Raw genomic sequence first — 23,571 nt, forward strand, 5'->3', positions numbered from 1 at the left:
GCTTGTAGGAGCGATGGTACTTGAAGAGACCGAAGATGAGGAGGTCGCCGGATAAGCATTTGGATCGTCCGGAGAGTCTGGGCGCGGAGGGGCCAAACGTTGAGCAGACAATGACACGGTGGGATGGACTGTTCGGACATGACGATTTAAATTAAAAATGTTCCCTCCTTTGTAGGATATCACTTTAGAGCAAAATTTACACTTTGCCTTATTATCGCCTAGATCAGTAAAGAAGCCCCAAATTTGGCTACATTTTCTGGAACGAGTAGCCATAAGGAATGCTTGACCAAGTATAAACTAGGATGTAACCTAATAGTGTATGTCGTTATCTGTTACCGCGAAAACACTATGAATGAAACTGAGTAAAGTAATGTGGCTAACCTATGTACAGGACATAAAACTACTGTACTCACTACTGAATTAATAAAATGTAGCCTACACCTAATTCCAACACTAGTGCACTACGAGAATAAAATAAATTTCACAGGCAAAACAATCATTATCACTAATAGAAACTTCCGTAAATCACAGCACTACTTCACGAACTTTATCTCTAAGACCACTATACAAACAAAGGACCACGAGTAGAGGTGAGTCGGTACTGCTGTACCGGTACGCGTCACCTATTCTCCGAATGGAGCAGTGACAACCTGCTCCAGGAGCCTCTTCTCTACCGGTCCACTGCTACTGTGACAGTCTTGCGCTGCGACTCACAGTTGGCTGCTACCGGTCCACTGCTACTGTGACAGTCTTGCGCTGCGACTCGCAGTTTGCTGCTACCGGTCCACTGCTACTGTGACAGTCTTGCGCTGCGACTCGCAGTTTGCTGCTACCGGTCCACTGCTGTCTGCTACTGTGACCAAACTGTGACGGTCTTGCGCTGCGACTCACAGCGTCCTGTACCGGTCCACTGCTGTGACAGTGTTGCTACTGCTATCCGCAAACGGTCCAGCGACACAGCCGTCGTCGTCCCGTACCGTTAGGGAGGATGTGACAAGAACAGGACGGAGACATACCGGTACGGTGTTCATTATTTAATGTGAACGAAAGAAATCCACAGTAATCTACTTCATCACTAAAACATTTCTACAAATAATAATAATAATAATAATAATAATAATAATAATAATAATAATAATAATAATAATAATAATAAACCAAACCAAACTCCATGGCACTACAGCCCTCAAAGGGCATGGGCCTACCAAGTGACCGCTGCTCAGCCCGAAGGCATGCAGATTACGAGGTGTCGTGTGGTCAGCACGACGATTCCCCTCGGCCGTTATTCTTGGCTTTCTAGACCGGGGCCGCTATCTCACCGTCATATAGCTCCTCAATTCTAATCACGTAGGCTGAGTGGACCTCGAATCAGCCCTCAGGTTCAGGTAAAAATCCTGACCTGGCCGGGAATCGAACCCGGGGCCTCCGGGTAAGAGGCAGGCACGCTAACCCTACATCACGGGGCCAGCAATAATAATAATAATAATAATAATAATAATAATAATAATAATAATAATAATAATAATAATAATAATAATAATAATATCATTCTGGTGGATTTTAATTTATCATTTGGTAAATGATGTGAGTCAAGTAAATACTAGCACAGCGCTTCGCGTAATCGTGTGGGTGCGTGATGCCATGTATACTTTAATTTATCATTTGGTAAATTAGGTGAGTCAAGTAAATACTAGCACAGCGCTTCGCGTAATCGTGTGGGTGCGTGATGCCATGTATACATTTCCTAAGTAATAGCATTTGAGTGCATGACTCATTCACACGTGCGGAGCATGAATTCATATTTTTGGAAGGGTTATCGGAGACGCACACGCGTCCTGTAAACCTGTCAGGGAATAGAGATTGGTAATTTTAATTTAATTTCCCTGTGATGTTATCGATGGACAACATTTGGATGTTCCCACCAGGATGGCATCAACTTAAAGAACCTTTAAATATTTTGTTCGAAATCTTACAGTAATGAATAATTCATTTGCTTACATAAATTGACAATGTATTGCATTACATCTTCCTGCTGTGATTTCATTTGCAAGTTGCTTTACGTCGCACCGACACAGATAGGTCTTACGGCGACGATGGGACAGGAAAGGGCTAGGAGTGGGAAGGAAGCGGCCGTGGTCTTAATTAATTAAATTTGCCTGGTGTGAAAATGGGAAACCACGGAAGACCATCTTCAGGGCTGCCGACAGTGGGGTTCGAACCCACTATCTCCCGAATACTGGACACTGGCCGCACTTAAGCGACTGCAGCTATCAAGCTCGGTGATTTAATTTACATTAGTTATTCATAGGTTTTCGGTCGCTTGGTAGGTCATGACCCTTCGGCGCTGTTGCGCAATGGAGTTTGGTTTTATTCATACATTTTACATTTTATTTGACAGGGCCCGAGTTGTAATTTTTTCAGGCGGGCCCGTATAACACAATGAGAGCAGCTCTGGCCCACAACCTTAGCCAGAATTGGTTGCAATCGTTACTGTGCTCTTGATGAGAGGAGACGGGTAGTGTCGTGTTTGATATCGTGTTTCTTTTGACGTCAGGTTATGTTTGGTATGTCAATATGTCAAAAGAAAAGGTTAAATGTACAGTCAGATATTTCGTAAAAAGTGGTTAAAGAATTAAACTTTAAAAGACTAGTTGGTTAAGCATCCTAGTAATCCCAAACACGGACGGTGCACCTATTGGTAGTGCAATATAAATGCGAAAGTGTTAGACATTATTTTTTTCCGTACTTATCAAAACCAATGAAAACAGTAATGAAAGTGAAAGTAACTTTCGAAACAGATTTGAGAATTTCCGGATGTGCTTTGCACTTTGAACTGCCAGCATATATTTTGAAAGAGAGTAGTACCATGTGGCTTCATATGCAACCACAGGACGTCAGATCTGCAGATCTGTTTCAGAGCGTATAATGCGGTGAGTGTTGAGTTAATCCCCTCTATTAACACAGTTGATATATGCTCTTTTACTTCAGTTCGAAATTTAGCAGATTTTGAACTAAAAATGGGTGGAGAAAATATTTATGGGCTGGCAACAGTGTTCCTCAGCTCCATTTGTGCTTGTACCGGTTGTCACTGGACCGGTAGCGTGTCACCGCGGAGCCATGATCCTCAGCTCCATCTGTTGCTGGACCGGTTTGTCACTGGACCGGCAGCGTGTCACCGCGCTCAGCATGCTATCCCATGCTCCTCAGCACCATCTGTGGTTGGACCGGTTTGTCACTGGACCGGCAACGTGTCACTGCTCCAGTCGTGTCACTGGAGCAGTTGGAGCAGTGACACATTTTCTCTGGACCGTCACACCTCTAACCACGAGGGTTGGGGTCTGACGTTTAGCGCTACCGGCGAAAAAAAGTTGACTAACGCTATCCTCTTGACTATCCTCTTTGGCTCAGACGTTATAAGTTTCAGTCAGGGGATGAAATCGCCATCAAGAAAAGGGTTCTCTTGCGATAATAGATCAGCGTTTAAAACATCTCATTTTCAAGTATAAAACTGTCGACAATATCTAACAGAAATTTTTATTATCTTTGAAAAGAAATATTATTTCTCATACACTTACATTCCTGAGGGTTTGGGGGCGGGGGGAGAAATTGTGAACTGCAATTACCGGTAATAGGAACGTTCACCTCTGTAGCATCTACGAATGTTAGAGAGAAGTGCACTTCCGTGCTATCTGTTGTCCACTTTGTGTACTTCCTCGTTTTTGAACGGCGGTGTTTTTGAAAGCTCGCGAAGCGATGAAGCCTTGTGTGAAGGGATGAGAAGGAACATGTTCGCGTACGAACTACTTCAGTGGTTGCAGAGCGCTCTGGCGGGAAAATTGCACATTGTGAAGTAGTTCTTTCTTGGGAGCGAGAGTGAATGAACTAGTTCGCAGAGGTGAACTGCTTCTCCCCATTACTACTCCCGTAAAATAATCAAGGAGGTCCACAAAAATATATTACACTCCCCTGCGTCGAAAACCTCAAGTTACTTCCGCTATTTTCGTTCCACACGAGTGCATTTCTTCAAGTAGAGAAGTTCTTTGAACGTTAGCGAGTGACTGATGACTCCCAGCTCTTTACCGTTATGTACGTATGTTCTTGCTGTACTTTTAAGGAAATAAATTTACTGAGTGACAGAATGTTTGAAGATATGTTAATTAAAGGAAACGATGACTGAGATCTAGAATATTATTGTAGTACTTGTAAAACTTGTTTGTTTTCTCTTGCCGATTGTGGGGGCGTGTTTGACGTATGTCAAGCTCTGTTGTAAACGTGGTCGAAATATTAATGACATAAGGTCCGAGCTATTTGAAGTACAGTATGTATATGGATACAATTGATAGTCGAGGAAGTAATGTGTATGGAAATTACCGTTATAATGTAATATCGCGGGATACTTGTTTGCACTTTTAAGTATCCTAACCTAACGGCATGATAGGCGATAATCGTTATAAACATAGTATTGGTAATTGAAGAAATCCTAAAAACAAGGTAATTGCATGTATAATTATTGTCAATTCCTAAACAATTTTTGCATTTTTGGGTGTGGGGAGTATAATTTATGTTAAGAGTTATAATACAAGTAAAGGACATAAAAAAAACTGATTTAGTCTTCTGTAAATTTATTATAAGTCATGGGACGATGGTGGTTCCGGTAATGCCATATACATGGATATACATAAACAGATTCAGTACGGCGTTCATACTTGTTTGCGCTTTTAAGTATCCTAACCTAACGACATGATAGGTGATATTGTTATAAACATACATTATCTCATTTCTTTACTAGGTAAGTGGACGAGTATGGTATGTATGATGTTTTAAGGTACTGTACCGGATTTACTCATCACCACTAGATGGAGGCCAAAAGTCATTCCTTATGACATATTATGCTTATGACCGAGCTCTATAGCTGCAGTCGCTTAAGTGCGGCCAGTATCCAGTATTTGGGAGATAGTAGGTTCGAACCCCACTGTCGGCAGCCCTGAAAATGGTTTTCCGTGGTTTCCCATTTTCACACCAGGCAAATGCTGGGGCTGTACCTTAATTAAGGCCACGGCCGCTTCCTTCCCACTCCTAGCCCTTGCCTGTCCCATCGTCGCCATAAGACCTATCTGTGTCCGTGTGACGTAAAGCAATTAGCAAAAAAAAAAAATAATGCTTATGGACTAAGGCGCTTTTATTTTGGGGGCCTGTGGAGGTTATAATTTCTTCATAGTCTCTGTTTGCGATAGGCCTACTTGGTGGTTCCACAAGCACCTCTACTTAGCTTTGGTGAGAAACGCATTTGTCGTCCATCGCTGCTCCGTTAATACTGACAGAAATAATGACAAACGCACTCACATGGTCAGTATAACTGTCAGTATCCCCACCACTCTGCAGTACTGACGCTCGCAGATAAGGAAATCCGGATCTGCTTCAGTACCGGCCTTCGTTCCATCATTCCAGTCCACACATGATCAGTATTATTGTCAATATTTTTCAGTACTGACAGTTTTGTTGACCGTGTAGGGTCTGCTTTAGACTATTTTTAACAATATAGCCTAATCAGTGTATGACTAATGGCGTAGCAGTCAGTCAGTCATGGAAGACATCTCCTGAAGAATAAAAATTTCAACCAGATAAGTTCTAAAGGCATCTGTTATAAATTTACTTCAGATAGGCAGACATACTACAAACAGAGAAATGTTTTGTTGAATTCGCTCATCACCGAAGAGATGCAGTGAGAGGAAATTCTGGGCATGAACCAGCTGATTTCTTCTGCATAACTACACGTACGCATTGGTTACATTTGGTCAGTAACTGCCTTGGAGGTTCCTTCATATTCCTGGACGTTTCGCTGCCTGACATCATCGTGTTTCCACAACAAAAATGTCATCTGATGTAACATCAGTTTTTTTAATGCCAAAGAAATCACAGCTAATGTGACAACTCTGTAAAAAGTATGGGGAAATGGTTTCCAGTAATGCTTGTTTTCTCACTGCCACTTCATAGATTCCAAAGCATCAATTTTATGGAACCTGACTGGATTAAAATGTAATTTGTATAGATTGATTTTCTTTGTTTAATACTGGCTAAGACATTTGCTTGTGTATACGTTCTTCTGAAAATGCTGTGGAATTTCCAGTGTGAGTTGGCTATATACAAAAGATATGAAAAGGTTCCAAGAATTAGTTTACTATGCTGAACACATATACATCACGTTTCCTTTGAAATATTTTCTGTGAATAGTGATACATTTCTGTCACGCAGGCAGCATTGTAGATGGCTGGTGCAGCGAGTAGAACTTAGTCAGGATGAAAGAAATGGAGTGGGAAAGAGGGAACATAACTTGTTGATGCTAATTTGATATAACCTAGTATTTCCAATCTGTCAAAACACACAGTAGGCTATAACACTTAGAACACATACCTGTAAAATAAGAATGTATTATAAGGCCACGGCTGCTTCCTTCCCATTCCTAGGCCTTTCCTATCCCGTCGTCCCCATAAGACATGTGTCGGTGCGACGTAAAGCGAATAGAAAAAAAAATTGTATTAGTGTTTCTACTGGTATGTTATAGTGTTCTAAGTGTTATATTTCGTGTTTCGAAATATTGAGTTGATACTGAAAGAGAATGGCTTCCTTCACAACATAGCTCCATATTTGAGTGTAGGTCTTGAAGCAGAGAACATGTAAAGGTGTAATTTGGTTTTATATAGATGTAACTGTAATTATGGAGATTTAAGACATGCCAGCATATGGCTGTAACAGCGCAGTTGGTGTCTGTGATCGTTAAGGCATCAAGTCTGTATGGTCTGACACCGTGGTTAACAGGTACGAGTCCCATTGGTCAAAATAATTTCACCATGAGAATATTGGTCAGAAGGGTAGGAGAGTTGGCAGTATACAATTTCTAATCACTAGATTGCATGCCAAAAGCCTGGATTCAATTCCAAACTTTTCCGCACTGTTCATGTGGAGTGAGGGCATATGATGCTGTTGATGATGATTCATCCGCCTGAAGCGGATCCCTTGGTGCTATTCAACAAAAGTAGGCTATATGCCGGCACTGGGTTTCACCCTCTCCCTTCCTATTATCATATATCAATCATGTCATTCATTTCATCTTGTTGACTCCTCTGATGAGGTTGATGTCAGGAAGGGCATCTGGTTATAAAAACTCGCTCCAAAGTTTCATCTCACTTCCCACCCAACCCCTAGAGAAATGGGATAAGGGTTGGACATATTAGTTTATAGCTGTAACATTTCTTAGAACTTCAGTTGAACAGTATTTTTGTAAATTTATCATACTGCAACACTTTCCTGCATTTGATAACTGCCTGAATTCGGTCCACGAGGTTGTGCAGGTATGTCACATTCAAGTTAAGCAACTCAGTGAGGATCTGATCATGCATTTCCACCAAATTGCAGGGATGCTGATGTCAGCGTTTTACCCGATGTTCCGACATGTCCCACAGATTTTCAGTTGAGTTCGAGGTGATTTTGCAGGCCAGACGAGATGTAATGGGGTGGGGGAGTGTTCATAAAATCAGTGACATATGCGTCCAGTTCGATGAAAAATTGGGGTCTCAATAACATACTCATCATGCAGTTGTTGACTGGAAGGCAACAGCTGATCATCCAGAATGTTTAAACAAATATATTGGTTCATGTTAGTGGTCACTTCAGTGAGCGGGCCCAATCCATGATACGAAAAACACCCCCCCCCCCCTGAAACATCACAGATCCACCTCTGGCTAGAAACTCACTTTGCACACATCCAGGATGAAATGCTTCATTTGGACTTTGATGCACTCGCCGACATGCATTATTGGAATACAGGCAAAAACGTGATTTGTCAGACTACGTTACGTTCCGTCAGTCGGCTACTGTCCACGTTCGATGATTTCTAGCCCATTGAAGACGCGCAGCTTTATGTGCCTTTTGCGAGGTGACAAACTCCAAATGTTCATTGCATTCGGTTCCCGTCGGAATATTCTTTTACTAACTGGTTGGGAGGGACCTTCATTCACTGACTGCAGCAATTCCTGTCGGGTTTGGAAGCATTTACAAGCCGTGAAATGCATCTCCAGTCCCTCTCAGTCAAGATCTTTTTCTGACCACAATTCTGCTGTGTATACCACTGCTTGTAGACACGTTGAACAGTCTGCTGCAAAACACCAACAAATCCAGCAACTTCACGCACCGTACGGCCATTGGCATGGCCAAACGATTGCCCCTTTCTGGCCATCTTGTCACATTCTTACATCTACCCATGTTGACGTACACTGTCCGCTTGAAACATCAATGTCTCACTGACCGCTACTGCCTTATGCCCACGTAGAGGCAGTGCGTTTGCTCTTGAGCACAGGACTCATTCGCTGCCCCATCTATACAGGCTTAACAATCCTTTTGTGCATGTGTACTAGGATGACTAACTTTTGTCTGGTGAGCTTATGTTTCATACCGACAAAAAACAAAAAAGCTACATACTATAGTCCTATTGAAACAACGTGCATGTTCTGACAACTCGCAGCACATGGTGCCGAGCAAAGGAGTGGGAGCGCTGCGTTGCCACATGATCCAGATGGAAAGCCTCTCGCACTTTGCTAGGCACTGCGGAAAATAATATGCATCATGAGAGCGTTAGAATAACATTAAATATTGTTGCTGTTATACCAAGGTAGCTCAGCAGTAAATTTATCAGCTCAAATATCGTAAGACATACTCCTCATTCGCTTTTCTCTTAGGCCTTTATCAGTCTGTACCCGGAAGATTTATTTCAATTTTAGGTAGATTTCAGTAGCAGAATGGCACTTTGACTGGCCTACCTCAATATTCTGGGTTCAAATCCTGGTGAGGATGGGAGAAATATCTAAGAGATTTTTGTATATATAAAGAGGAGAAATTTGTCGGACCCTGTCATAGGTCACTAAGATTTACAATATTAAAATTCTTCCACCGTTTTGATACTTTTTAATTTGCCTTTTAGCAAATTTTTATTTGTCAACAGTACATGTTTCGTTCCTACTTAGGAACATCCTCAGCTGTTATTAAAGCTTAGGTGAATTGCTAAGATTTTAAACACGTTAATTTGTAGGTACATTGATTCTCATAAAAACTAATAAAATACCAATTAAATTAAGTGATATTAAAAACAATGTAGGGGTTAGTGTGTTAATGATATGAGAACAGATGATTACATAGTTGGTCAGCTTAAAAACTATGTCTATTCATTTGAATAGTTGTTAAAAATTTTTCATTTTGTTACAATAAAAATGTCTGTTTGTTTGCGGTTAAAATTTTTTAAAAAATGTTTGTCTTCGTGACACTGTTCAAATTGTTGAATGTTTCTTCTTCCGTTCCTTCCAGGTAAGTTGTTATATATTATGAGTTTGTATAAAGTGCCTTTGATTGAGTCTAATGTGGAACTTTGAAGCTGATTGCTGATCAGTATTTTTGGGAAGGGAGCTTCGTCTTAATTTCTTGCTATTGTTAGACTCCAATTCTACTGTGACCCTGGAGGGACGTTGTCATAGGTGTCGGCACAATTTAAAATGCCAGCTATAATTGAAATTAGAGTTGTGAGAGGTAAAGGTCCATCTTTCACCGTGTCGTTTCGAGTGCCTTTAAACTTGTGATCATTAGTCATGGGACCTCATTTTATTGAAATCTGAAGAAAAGAGCCTTATATAATCTAATTACAGGTCGTGATTCTTAATTTCTGAAATCTCACATGATTTATCCACCTTTGAGAAGGAAGCACAGGGGAAGAAGAAAAATGTATAATTATTATTTTACAAACCGAAAAATAATAAACATTATCACAATTTTGAAGGGTGCTGGGAACACCGTCATGTGATGGTCCAGATACATTCACTCCCTCTCTTTCCTCTTCACTTTCTTTGCAGGGCTCCTTTTATTTTTTTATATTTTTAAATTTCCATATTCTAATTACTTTAGCTTGAGATCTTTAAGCTGCTGCTGTTCTTTCTAAAACTTTGCTAATGTCTATCAGTGGGTCTCCATTTTCCCTTTCAGCCTCAAAATATTCTCGTAAGGCACACAGCATATCGCGAGCTTGATCAAGAATAACTAAGCCACGCCTCGTCATTACGCTTGCCTTTTTTCGAGGGAATGAATTCTTGGTCACCCTCGTCGTTTAGCGGCGCTCTGAATGAGTTGCATCATTTTATAGTTTAGCAAATGACAAGGTGTTAAAATGACACTATACTACACAATACTAAAATTTACACTACATTAAAATGCCAGCCTTGATAACGATATACTTATTTACACAAACACAATAGTACTATAAATATTTAGCTGGTTTCAAAAACATGCTATACAGATAATCATATCACTCAAAGCAGACATTGTTATATAGCCCAGCCACATGTGCTACGGTACACTATATTGGCAACGTGGAACTCGGACCGACCGTCTCTCGGAGCTTTAAGACAGAGGGGGTAGGAAAAGGGAGAATGCGTGTTGAGCTGGGATTGGCTTAAACGGGAGGCGTGGTCTGGTTGCCATAGTAACTGCCACCACTTACTACCACGCTGGGAGCTGTCAGAAGACGCACATTGTTTTAATAGCACTATAATATTTTTAAATAATAGTAGTTAGTCTAACGGCAGCGCGTCGGCCTCTCACCGCTGGATACCGTGGTTCAAATCCCGGTCACTCCATGTGAGATTTGTGCTGGACAAAGCGGAGGCGGGACAGGTTTTTCTCCGGGTACTCCGGTTTTCCCTGTCATCTTTCATTCCAGCAACACTCTCCATTATCATTTCATAGCATTTATCACCCATTACTAAATCACCTTGGGAATGGCGACCCCATTGTAATTACAGCCTATATATGTTTCATTCATTACATCCCTGACCCGGTCAATGACTGGAAAACAGGTTGTAGGTTTTCATTTTCAGTAGTTAGTCTAAGGGAAATCAGGTGCATCACATCAGAATTTTGGTATATGCTGTGTAGATGGGCATTTTATACAAAATAGTATGTGGGGCCTTCTTGAGACTTGTGGGAGAAAGTAAAGGGAGCATTGTTATGTCCGACCATACTACACAGATTCCATGTACAGACCGTAGGCTCCAGTGTGTCAATCTTGATGTTTTGGTTTACTTTACCAGTAGGCAGAAAAAACTGAACTTTATTGGAAACACCTATTGCAAAGTTGTAATTAATTTTATCAGGTACGACATAACTCCTCATAATGTGGATGACGTGCTCTCCTAGTCACATATAATACACTGTTTTGTGTTTTACATCCCAGGTAATTGTACAAGATTGTAGTAATTTGATTACTTTTACTGAAATTACTTCCCAACTCCTTGTACAGGTGATTGATAATCATGCAATGAGATCCTTAAAAATGACACCAAGTTTTAATTTTTGGGTTTTGACCTGTGTTGCAGACTGAACAATGGCCCAGTTGCTCTCGGCAGTTCAACGAGCAACTAAGTCCTCCCGTGGTTCCAACTATGAAGATCTAGATGATAACACTAACTCTCTCCCGAGTGGCCACACTCACGATGATGACTACAGCAATCATATAGTGGATGAGATAGAAATGGCATCAGTTTCAGTAGTTCCTGATGGTAAGTAATCTAGTTTCATTATCATCAAACCCTTCCAGTTTACTGGGATGAACCTTCTCTGGAGTATTTCTCAGTCTCCATGCAGATCCTCCCACTTATTCCTCTTTGCTTCATATCGTCTGTTAGTTGGTCCAACCAACTTCTTCCCTGAGGTCTCCTCCCTGCTCTCCACGTATACAGGGTGACTTAGGAGGAAAAGGAAATTTTCTAGGATGTAATAGAACTGATCATTTTGTTCATATGAACATGTGGTCAATACGAGACGGTTGTTGAGATAACCTTGTTTGAATGTAAACTTTGATAACTGGGGGATATTTGTTATAATTGCTTTTATGTTTCTCTTTTTTTTTCCATAACAGTAATAACAAGATTACAATATACAACCTTTTTTGTTTTATGTCCTATCATTTTGTGGCCCAGTGACAATGTTTTCACAGTAAGTTCTCAAAAATCCCATCATTGACGTCAATGCATTTGTCAACTCGCTGAAGAATATGACATGTTGCCCATCGAAGATCATCACACCATTCCCGTACGCCAGCATAAGTTTCCACTATGCAAGCGAACAGTTCGTCTCTTGTATGAACTTTTCTTCTGTAGACTTCACTCTTCACCCAACCCCATAAACAGTAATCTAAGGGGTTTGCGGTCAGGAGACCTGGGTGGCCAGGGAATGGTACTACCACAAATACAAAGAGAAATAAAACAGTTAATTGAATTTAACAGGTTATCAATGTTTCCATTCAAACAGGGCTATCTCAACAACCATCTCATATTAACCCCATGTTCATATGAATCTTTTTGATCACAATGACCAGTTCTATCACTTCCTAGAATATTACCTTTTCCTCCCGGGTTACCCTACCTTGCCCCTTGCTCACCTAAGACTTGAACTTAAAAGTTTTAAGCAATGAAGTACCTGTTTAAAAGGGTTACTGTGATAGATTAAATCATGTAATTATTTACCTTCATTATATCTAATAGACTTAAACTGTGTATGTGGTCTTTTTGTGTATTGCATTTTTTCACATGCCCAAGCCATTGAACTTGTGTGGTGTTCACAACATCTCCTCCATAGATTTCTCAGCTCAAAATTCCACTTCCCTCCGGATATTTTTGACCTTTACACGATCTATTCCTTTTATTTTTCAGGGTGTAGGGGAGACTCAACTGTCCTTTTGATTTCATTTCTGTGGTATACATTGGTTGATAAAGCCAAGAAGAGATGCTCCACTTTGATATAAACCTGACATATAAACTTTTAGCTCGTTCAATGGGTCGTCTCATCATCATAGAGTGAATAGACAGCATGGTATTGGCCGTGTATCTGTAAGCTTGTATGTTGGATATGGTGGGTTTGAACCCTACCATTGACAGCCCTGAAGATGGTTTTCCATGATTTTCCATTTTCACACCAGGAAAATGCTGAGGCTGAACTTTAGTTAAAGCCACATACACTTTGTTCCCAATTTTAGCTATCCCTTTCCTTTTTTCATCATTGTTGAAAACCTAATGTGAGTTTGTGCAATGTTAAACTGCTAGAAACAGTCCGGCTGAGTGGCTCAGACTGTTGGGGTGCTGGCCTTCTGACCCCAACTTGGCAGGTTCAATCCTGGCTCAGTCCGGTCGTATTTGAAGGTGCTCAAATACATCAACCTCGTATCGGTAGATTTACTGGCACGTAAAAGAACTCTTGCAGGACAAAATTCTGGCAGCTCGGCGTCTTCCAAAAACCATAAAAGAGTAGTTAGTGGGACGTAAAGCCAATAGCATTATTATTATTAAACTGCTAGAAAAAATTATTTTGTGTAGATATTGGAAAGGAACAAACTGAAGATCTGTGGAGATGGCCCTTCAACAATTGTTGATGCCCACACCCTTAATGAAGCTGGGAAGCAGAAATGAGCTCACTGGGGGCTGAGAAGAGTTGGATGTAGAAGAACTTTGTATACCAATGTAGTTGGTCCGTTATTGGACATTATAAATTTTCCAGCAAACTCATTCCTGGTTGCCAGAGTTTTGCCCCAGTGTGCTAAGTCGGGCTCATCAGTTGGTACATAGCACACCCACCAAGACTCATGGCTAATGCATACCATGGAGGCCACTGCGTAGGCTACTTGGAGCCACCGGCAGTGGGCGTGCTATGTACCAACTGATGAGCCCAACTTAGCACACTGAGGCGAAACGCTGGCAACCAGGAATGAGTTAGATGGAAAATTTATAATGTCCAATAACGGACCAACTACATTGGTATTATAAATTCACTCATTCGGGACAAATATTTCAGATTCCCTATGGGAATCAACAGCTATATCGAACTGGGGATAATCAGTCAGTCGGTCAGTCACCACTGATCTCCGTTTAAGGCTGTCACCCAGGTGACAGATTCCCTACGAGTTGTTTACCTAGCTTTTTCTTAAACATTTCAAAAGAACTTTGAAATTTATCAAAAATTTCCCTTGATAATTTATTCCAGTCCTTTACTCCTCATCCTGTAAATGAATATTTACTCCAATTTATCCTTTTGAAATTCAACTTTATCTTCATCTTTCCTACTTTTAAAAGCTCCACTCAAGCTTACTCATCTACTTGTGTCATTCCATGCCATCTCTCCACTGACAGCTCGGAACATACCACAGTCAGGCATCTCGTCTCCTTAATCCCAAGTCTTTCCAGCCCAAAGTTTGCAACCTGTTCGTAACACTACTCCTTTGTTGGAAATCACCCAGAACAAATTGTGCTGCTTTCCTTTGGATCTTTTCCAGTTCTCGTATCAAGTACTCCTGGTGTGGATCACATACGCTGAAACCATGAGAAGAGAGCCTGTCTGTTTGAAGATGTGTAGATTGTCCTTGTCTCATCTTCCTGTGCTTCCTCTTACCATACCGACCTGCCATTGTGTTTGTCTTGTAATGTGTTCCTTTTCTTCTTTCTGGGTTAGGTGATGAATGGAACTTTTATTGTGAGGGAGTCAGTATGTATTGGTTTCTTTTGCACTGTGTGGGCTAGTTGGTGGGCACGTCGAAGAATAGGTATTCTCTGTGGCAGAAGTTGACACCGTGTTACCCAAGGTTTGTAACATTATAAGGAAGTATAAATTATGCAAATCTTACTTGAAGTACCTTTCAAAGGAGGGATGTGTTCATAGCGGTGTCCGGGAACCCACCAGCCCACCCCAGAAGAACATTTACTTTTATTAAGAACATCACCTGTCATTCTCCAATGCTGAAGTTATTACTTGCATTCCTATTGGTCAACATAAAATGGGATGTGACGTCATTCCCATCAATGATGATAATTAGATTCTGTTACCAACACCAGCAGAATGAAAGCAGAAATAAGTAGAACATGTAAAGGAAACAAACTGAAATACAGAACAGCAAAGCAAATCTCTGTCATCAGAACAGTGGCTCCTAAATCACCGTGGTGCATACTGTCCACACAGCAAGGGGGAAAAAGTTATAATTCCTCTTTCGAATGAGTGCTATTGCCGTAAGCCAATCGCTGTCATGAGAACAGTGCCTTTGAAAGGCTTTTATCTATGGCCGTGGTGCATACAGTTTGCACGGCAAGAAGAAAGTTATAATTCACCTTTCAAATGAGTGCTTATCTTAGTTTCGTAGTGGACAGGTTGGCAGCTTTGTGGACTGCCCGACCATGTTCTTTGTGAGAAGGCCGCGAGAAGTAAACAATCAACAGTCATTCCACGCATAGCTGAATGTGGTGAATATTGGGTAGCAAGGTGTAAACTTTTAATGTTTTTATAGTAAACCGAATGTCTTAGGCAACCACCAAATTATTTGGAAATTAAGATACTCAGAAATGACAAATATTCTCCACTATCTCTGTAGTTTGGATCTCAGTTGGTCAAAGATTCAGAATTGTATTTAATATGCATGTTTTGTTGCAGACACATTTACAGTGACTCAGGCTGTGAACGCCTTTGGCTTTGGTAAGTTCCAAGTAAAGCTCTCCCTGTTCACTGGCCTCTGCTGGATGGCTGACAGCATGGAGATGACAATCCTCAGTATTCTATCACCAGCTCTACACTGCAGCTGGCACATCTCTCGCTACCAACAGGCTCTTACTACCACAGTAAGTTTCACTGCTTTATGTTGTAAATCTCAGTGTTAAAAGAACACAATTTATTTTTTCATTGTATACTTGTGGGGATGGGGTAAATGTATATCTGTGATGGCAGTCCAGAAATATGTCGGACTTTATTTTTTAAACTTCCTAGATATATCAAAGATAGGAAGCTTGAAAAGAGGGTAGATACATACAAAGAACAGTGGCATAGTCAGGATTTGAAGACAGGGAGGGCTCGCCCTTAACTTTCATGCAAGATATTTGTGACATATAATTTTTCTTTAGAATTTGCTTTACATCGCACCAACACAGATAGGTTTTATGGTGACATTGGAATAGGAAAGGGCTAGGAGGGAGAAGGAAGCGACCATGGCCTTGATTAAGGTACAGCCCCAGCATTTGCCTAGTGTGAAAATGGGAAACCACATAAAACCAGGGCTCCCGACAATGGGGTTTGAACCCACTATCTCCCGAATGCAAGTTGACTACAACTAGGTGACTAATGCACATGCTCATTTTCTTGCTCATTGTAATACAATTCTAATAGGAAAAAAAAGTTAACATATTCGATACAATTTTATTAATAATGTAAATACTTAAAACATTGTGGTACTAGTTTCGATCTCCATCAAGGTCATCTTCTGCCATGAGAACTATAAAATTGACTAGTCAAACACATAAATATGTCCAGTAAATGTGTGTTATAAAATTGAGTTCTGTAGTAAAAAGTTTGAAAATTAAAATTCACAATGTTGATTATTACACATCGTCGAGTTGAGAAATTACGTCAAGGTTCCATTCTAGAAACATGTACTATAGTTTTCACAATCTTGGCTTGTGGTTGAAAATATTTGCACAGAGTCATACAGTTGAAAAGTTACATCATAACACATGACTTATGGTATTTGACAGTTCTTTTTTTTAAAGAAAGAAGCCATACTTTCCAGTGTCGACTTAGTTAAATATAACTTAAAAGCTTTCCAGTCTGTGGAACACACAAGTTAAATATAAATATTATACAGCATACATGTAAAAAAAGGTTATTAGACAAGCAGACATGCCAACTCCCCCGATTTTAGCGGGAGACTGCCTATTTTTGGCCCTTCTTCCCTTGCTGCTGATCACAGAGACTTATATCCCGATTTTGAGAACAGATTTAGTATTCCTGTGGTTTTTTTTTTTTTTTGTTTTTGTTTTGAAAATCTCACGTTTTCCCTCATTCTTTAAGTAGCTGGAGAGAATTGATGTTCAGTGGGCTCTGGCAAGACAGATGCAATCAGCTGGTGCTGTTCTTAAATATGACAGAATTTCTAACATATTGCTTTTTATTTTATCATTTCCACACAGCAATGCCTACTGTGAAACTATTCTTTTTAGCTTATTTACAAGGACAAAAACTCGATTCAGATCAAAGCTGCCCGAAAAAATTAACTTTAAAACCCGTTCAACAAGGGCAGTGCTTTTGAGTATATATGAAGTTCAGAAATATATGAAGAGGCCTAAGACAGTTACAATGAAGAGTCATGTGTTCTAAAGCTCAGATACATACAATATTTCAGTATTTGTAAGTAAATAAATAGAAACAAAATTAGGAATACAAAATTTATAGTAAATGAGAAGAAGAAGACAGGAACATTGTGGACAGAACAAAGGAAACAGGAGCACAGCCAAAGGATGAAGAGATTTTTGGGAAGAGAAGAGGAAGAAGGGAAAGAAGTGAAAATTGTCATCATGAGATATTCGAGTTCAAACACTGTCCATAAGGGCAAAAATGATTTGAATGAATGAATGAAATAAATAAATACTTTCATAAATAAGAGAAGTTGCATGTTTGAGTACTATAACTTTGCTGACAAGATGTAGTGTTTACAGTGCACTATGTCTGCTGGTATGGGCTAGAATAAAATTGTTACTTTCATTGACCTGTCTCAGTCTTATACTTGGCTTTGACAGTATGAAAGTGGCTGAGGTATGAGTGACGCTGGTAATGCTATTCCTTATGCAGCCAGTTCCTGCTATGAATGGTGTGAAAATGTCGCTCCTAGGGTCGGTTGGTGCACGCATTTCAGTGGACTTGGCAGACTGATGTGCAATAGCAACTTCTGGCTCAGTGAGGAAAGCAACGGGAAACTACCTCACTCCTCATTTTCCTAGTACGCCTCTTCAGTGACACCTAGGCTATCTATGACAGCTAATGGTGAACCTGTTGAGGATCCAACCAGCCTTTGGACTGAATACCCAACATACACAATATGTTAAATATTCTTCAAAGTTACATCATCAATGATGTCGTAACATGTCGGGATATTATTATTTATAAATTTCATTTTCCGTATTGATAGATTCAATGTATAGACAAGAAACGTGTTTTTCCACCAATCAATACACAATTTATTGTAAATAGATTACACTAGTACTGGTTTCGGCCCTTAATGGCCATCATCAGCTAGTACATGATTAGTTTCCAGCCATTAGACAAATCACAAGTTGTTATTATGTTAGACATCCGGATGTCTAATGGGGGATGGAAATGCAATATACAGTAGCATGAAGTTAGAATATCTGTGGTCAAAGGTAAAAAGTTACAATAAGTCAGAACATGAGTATACAGAACACATTAAAACATATGGGCCACAATATAAAACACTTATGAAGTTTTAACGCATTAAAATTTGGTATGTATAGGTTAGACACTTATTAAAATTTAAGTTCATGTTGCTTAGTTTCCATTCTTCTATCTTCTGTGTGGTTCCTTTGCTTCTATGTCATGTTGGTTTAGCTGTGTGAGGTAATCTTCGAGAATGTTCTGAGGCTGATGTTGGTATGGACCTTTGTCAATAGACATCCGGATGTCTAACATAGTAACAACTTGTGATTTGTCTAATGGCTGGAAACTAATAATGTACTAGCTGATAATGGCCATTAAGGGCCGAAACCGGTACTAGTGTAATCTATTTACAATAAATTGTGTATTGATTGGTGGAAAAACACATTTCTTGTCTATACATGTCGGGATATACCGAGAAAAAAAATTCTCCTGATTTTTGACTTTTGAAAGCTGGCATATCTGGACAGTGGATAAAAATACACACTATTAAACAAAGAATGACATGTTTTGTTCTTAAAAGAACATCATTAGATTTTATCAAGTCTCACTCAAATATTTAGAAGTAATATTTATGTTTATCTCCGTTGAATATTTAGGAACTTTAATTCTAGAACTTACCTTAATAATGTCCTGCTGGAGTGGAGACAAAGCAGGACATTATTATATTTTGTTTTTGCAAGTTCTGTTACGTCACATCGACTCAGATAGGTCTTATGGCGACGATGGAGCAGAAAAGGGCTAGGAGCGGGAAAGAAGTGTCCGCAGCCTTAATTAAGGTACAGCCTCCGCATTTGCCTGGTGTGAAAGTGGGAAACTATGGAAAACCATCTTCAGGGCTTCCGACAGTGGGGTTCATACCCACTATCTCCCGAATACTGGATACTGGCCGCACTTAAGCAACTGCAGCTATCGAGCTCGGTAAGGACATTATTAAAATAAGTTCTAGAATTTGGCCGCACTTAAGCAACTGCAGCTATCGAGCTCGGTAAGGACATTATTAAAATAAGTTCTAGAATTTAAGTTCTTGGGATAAGGGTGGTGGAATAAGAAGAAAATGTTTCTGTAGTATATTGAAATATTAACACTAGCACTGATAATTTTAATGTATTTCTCTATATTGAGGTACGTTGACGATGTTTAAAGAATTTCTCTAGCGAGCCTATTACTATACTTAGGAAAATCAGTTAATTACCACATTGTATCAGTTAGAACAACAGTTGATCACAGTGTCAGCATAAATTGACACCGTGCTACCCGAGGTTTGTAACATTATAAGGAAGTAGAAATTATGCAAATCTTACTTGAAATTCTTTCTAGAGGGAGAGATGTGTTCATTGCGATGTCAAGGAACCCACCAGCCCACCTCCAGAAGTACATTTACCTTTATAACCTAATAAAGAGTGTTACACGCCATTGTCCATTGGCAAATATAAAATGGGATGTGACATCATCCTCATTAGTGATGATAATTAGATTCTGTTACCAAACCCGGCAGAATAAAAGCACAAATAAATAGATGTGATGCTTTTGTCCTAAGCCAATCTCTGTCATGAGAACAGTGGCCCCTTTGGGGGCACACTCCCTTCGAGAGATTTTTAGGTATGGCCGTAGCACATACTGTCCGCTTGGCAAGAAAAAAGTTGTAGATCACCTCTCGAATTAGTGCTTATATTAATTCCTAACTAGATAGGTTGGCAGCCTTGTGGACCGACCAGCCGCGTCCTCTGCGAGAAGTGAACAAACGACAGTCATTCTGCGTGTAGCTGAATGTGGTGAATGTTGGGTAGCACAGGATGAAGTTTTAATACAGTGTCCCAAGAACCTTCCATGAAGCTGCAACAGCAACATTGGATTCCATTATTAATACAACATTCTTGCTTAGCGCCAAATCAGTTGGGCATATAGAAATATAAACTAATAAATTGTCCATCTATTGATGAATAATATTGTTGAATTGATATTGTTTAGGTTGTGTTCCTGGGAATGATGCTGAGTTCTACATTCTGGGGCAACCTGAGTGACCGATATGGCAGAAAGCAGGTACAGAAACCATAAATCAGAGTTAAATATTTTACCTCTCTGTTTTTAGTTAAGCATTTAGGAGCATGTTAATCACTTGATCAACACTACTGTATTCTTTGCAATTTTCTCCCAGTCATTCTCTAATTAACACAGAATACTGGCATAGGGATGTTACGACCTCGACGCCTAGTGGGCAGCCTTTGCAGTCAGCCTCCCGAGTATTGAGGGATAAACCATAGATCTAACTAACAAGAGGAAATGCTTGTCAGGTGCTGACCATCTAGTACAAAACAAAACAGTAATGCAAAGGTCTATGATAGGTCTAGCAAACCATTGTTAATGTCTTCTATTGCTTTTGAACACAAAACGATTCTTGGATTTCAGGGATAAATAAAGATGGAGAGGGCTTGAACACCACACCCAGGTAACTGGAGTTGGTCAACAACAATTTAATGCTAAAAAAGAATAGAAAGAAATTCAGTTTTGTATTAACAAATTAAGAAGTATTTAAATGAAAGCAAGTAGCTGTTAACACACTGTTACCGATAGACAAGCAAATGTATTGTTGTTCTGTATATGACTTCATTTGTCACTTTTTCCTTTCCATCATCTATGTTGACTTGTTGGATTTGTTTTTCCTTTTGTTTTTGTCCTGTGCTGGCCCCGTGGGGTAGAGGTAGCGTCCCCCTGCCTCTTACCCCAAGGCCCTGGGTTTGATTCCCGGTCAGTTCAGGTATTTTTACCCGGATCTGAGGGCTGGTTTGAGGTCCATTCAGCCTACATGATTACAATTGAGGAGCTAGCTCATGGTGAGATGGCCGTCTGGAAAGCCAAGAATAACGGTTGTGAGGATTCGTCATGCTGACCACATAACACCTCATAATCTGCAGGCCTTCAGACATAGCAGTGGTTGCTTGGTAGACCATGGCCCTTTGGAGCAGTTGCGCCATGGGATTTGGGTTGGGTTTTGTGTTTGTCCTGTGTTCTTTAATTTTTATACTTTTATTCAATTCTAGGTGCGATAGGCTTTCACAGCTGGCACAATTCCTATCCTCACTGCCAGATGGGGCTTCATTCCATTCCTGACCCAGTCGAATGACAGAAAACAGGCTATAGATATTTTTTTTCATTCAGTTTTATCGTATATTACTTCATTTTTTTGAGTATTTATCCACTTTTCATCTTATCCTAAACTTCCCACATCAAGACAGATTATCTGTTAAGTTTGCTGCTCAACGAGTATTGATACCCGCCCTCCTGATAGAGCTGGGAAGCAGAACCGGCTCATAGGGGGCTCAGAAGAAATGGATGTAGAAGAGTTAGGATTGATGAAGAGAGAGCCTATCTATTTAAAAGCTGCAGTGTAAGAAAATATAGAGATTGTCATTGTCTTGTTATGTTTTCAGGTTTATCCTTGTCTCGTTTTCTTGTAGCTCCCTCTTCCCGCACTGATCTGTGTTTATCCGATCTATGGATTATGTAAATGTGTACCTTTGTAATCAGACTTACTCCATATATGACGTATATTTCACTCTCGGAAATCAATGAGTTATCGCCCTTGCATTGTTCTGAAGCAGCTGTATACAGGGTTATTCTAAATTAGTTGCCTGCAAGTCGTCGTCGTCATCATTTCCCATTATCCAGCTGTGTACCGAACTCGATAGCTGCAGTCGCTTAAGTGCGGCCAGTATCCAGTATTCGGAGGATAGTGGGTTCGAACCCCACTGTCGGCAGCCCTGAAGATGGTTTTCCGTGGTTTTCCATTTTCACACCAGCCATATGCTGGGGCTGTACCTTAATTAAATCCACGGCTGCCTCCTTCTCACTCCTAGCCCTTTCCTGTTCCATTGTCGCCATAGCAAAAAAAAATTTAAAAATTATCCAGCTGTAGCCAGGTGGGGGAAAATATTGATTCCTCTCCACTTTCTTTAGTCTTTCCACCACTCCTCCAATACCGTGTCCCAGTCCAGGTTTCTTTCTCTAATACTGTTTTGGATTGGTTCTTCCATCTCAATCGTGGTCATCCGCGGCCTCTCCTTCCTTGCATTTGTATTTCCATAATCTTTTTTGGCACTCTTTCATCACTCTTTCTCTTTATGTGCCCAAACCATTGTAATAGGCTCTTTTGTATTCTATCATTAATTTTTTCCACTCTAATTTCTTGCCGGATTTTCTCATTCCTTATTTTGTCTCTTCTACTCTTCTCTATCGTAATCCTCAAGAACTTCATTTCGGGTGCCTGTATTAGACTCTCATCCTCTTTGTCATTGTCCAAGTCTCTGCTCCATAAGTTGTTATGGGTACATAATACATCCTGTACATAGTTTCCTTTGCTTCCATCCTGTCGTAAGAGGCGACTAAAAGGGGCCCCAGGGGCTCTAAACTTTGGAGCGTGGGTTGGCGACCACGGGGCCCTTAGCTGAGTCCTGGCATTGCTTCCACTCACTTGTGCCAGGCTCCTCACTTTCATCCATCCTATCCGACCTCCCTTGGTCAACTCTTGTTCTTTTCCGACCCCGACGCTATTAGGTTTGCGAGGGCTAGGGAGTCTTTCATTTTCACGCCCTTCGTGGCCCTTGCCTTTCTTTGACCGATATCTTCATTTTTCGAAGGGTCGGATCCCTTCCACTTTTTCCTCTGATTAGTGTTATATAGAGGATGGTTGCCCAGTTGTACTTCCTCTTAAAACAATAATCACCACCACCACCACCTTTGCTTCCATTGGTACATCTTTGTCCCATAACATGTTTCTTACACTATGATAGAAACAGCTTCCAGCTTGAATCCTCTTACTAAATTCAGCATCCAGTCGAGCATTCTCCATTACTTCACTCCCCAGGTATTTGAACGTCTCCACTACTTCCAGGGGCTTGTCTGCAAGTCTAATCTGACCTTTCCCTTCTTTTTCCCCCTCTGGTCATAACAAGAGTTTTACTCTTTTCTACACATATTTTCAATCCACATTCTTTGATCTTCCCATTCACCACATCTAACTGTTCTTGAGCATTCATGTCCTCTTCTCCCCAAATCACAATATCATCTGCAAATAACATGAATGTAATGTACCAGGAAAAGTGGTTGGGCTCTTGAACATGGGAAAGGGTCTCAGGTAGTGTGCGGTACTTAGGAGCCGGTACAGAGAAGGAATTTTTGCAGGGTGAAATAATAGATGGTATAATTTTCCTGATGAATTTATTCAAGAACTGAAATATCACCCTTTTCTGTCTCGCATTTAAACTCTTGAACTTATCTTGAAAA

General features: G+C 40.3%; 1 protein-coding gene across 1 annotated transcript in view; it reads left to right on the forward strand.

Annotated features, from left to right (window-relative positions):
• The first annotated feature begins 4,034 nt into the window (after positions 1-4,034).
• The window catches only part of LOC136886301 (synaptic vesicle 2-related protein), a 90,885-nt gene continuing 71,348 nt past the window's right edge, over positions 4,035-23,571 (forward strand). The window contains exons 1-4 of the mRNA XM_067159031.2: positions 4,035-4,086; positions 11,412-11,594; positions 15,505-15,689; positions 20,260-20,331. Coding sequence (XP_067015132.1) covers positions 11,420-11,594; positions 15,505-15,689; positions 20,260-20,331 — 432 coding nt within the window. The 5' untranslated portion in view covers positions 4,035-4,086; positions 11,412-11,419. The remainder of the gene's footprint in view (positions 4,087-11,411; positions 11,595-15,504; positions 15,690-20,259; positions 20,332-23,571) is intronic.

This window comes from Anabrus simplex, chromosome X (assembly GCF_040414725.1).
Source record: "Anabrus simplex isolate iqAnaSimp1 chromosome X, ASM4041472v1, whole genome shotgun sequence".
Taxonomy (NCBI): domain Eukaryota; kingdom Metazoa; phylum Arthropoda; class Insecta; order Orthoptera; family Tettigoniidae; genus Anabrus; species Anabrus simplex.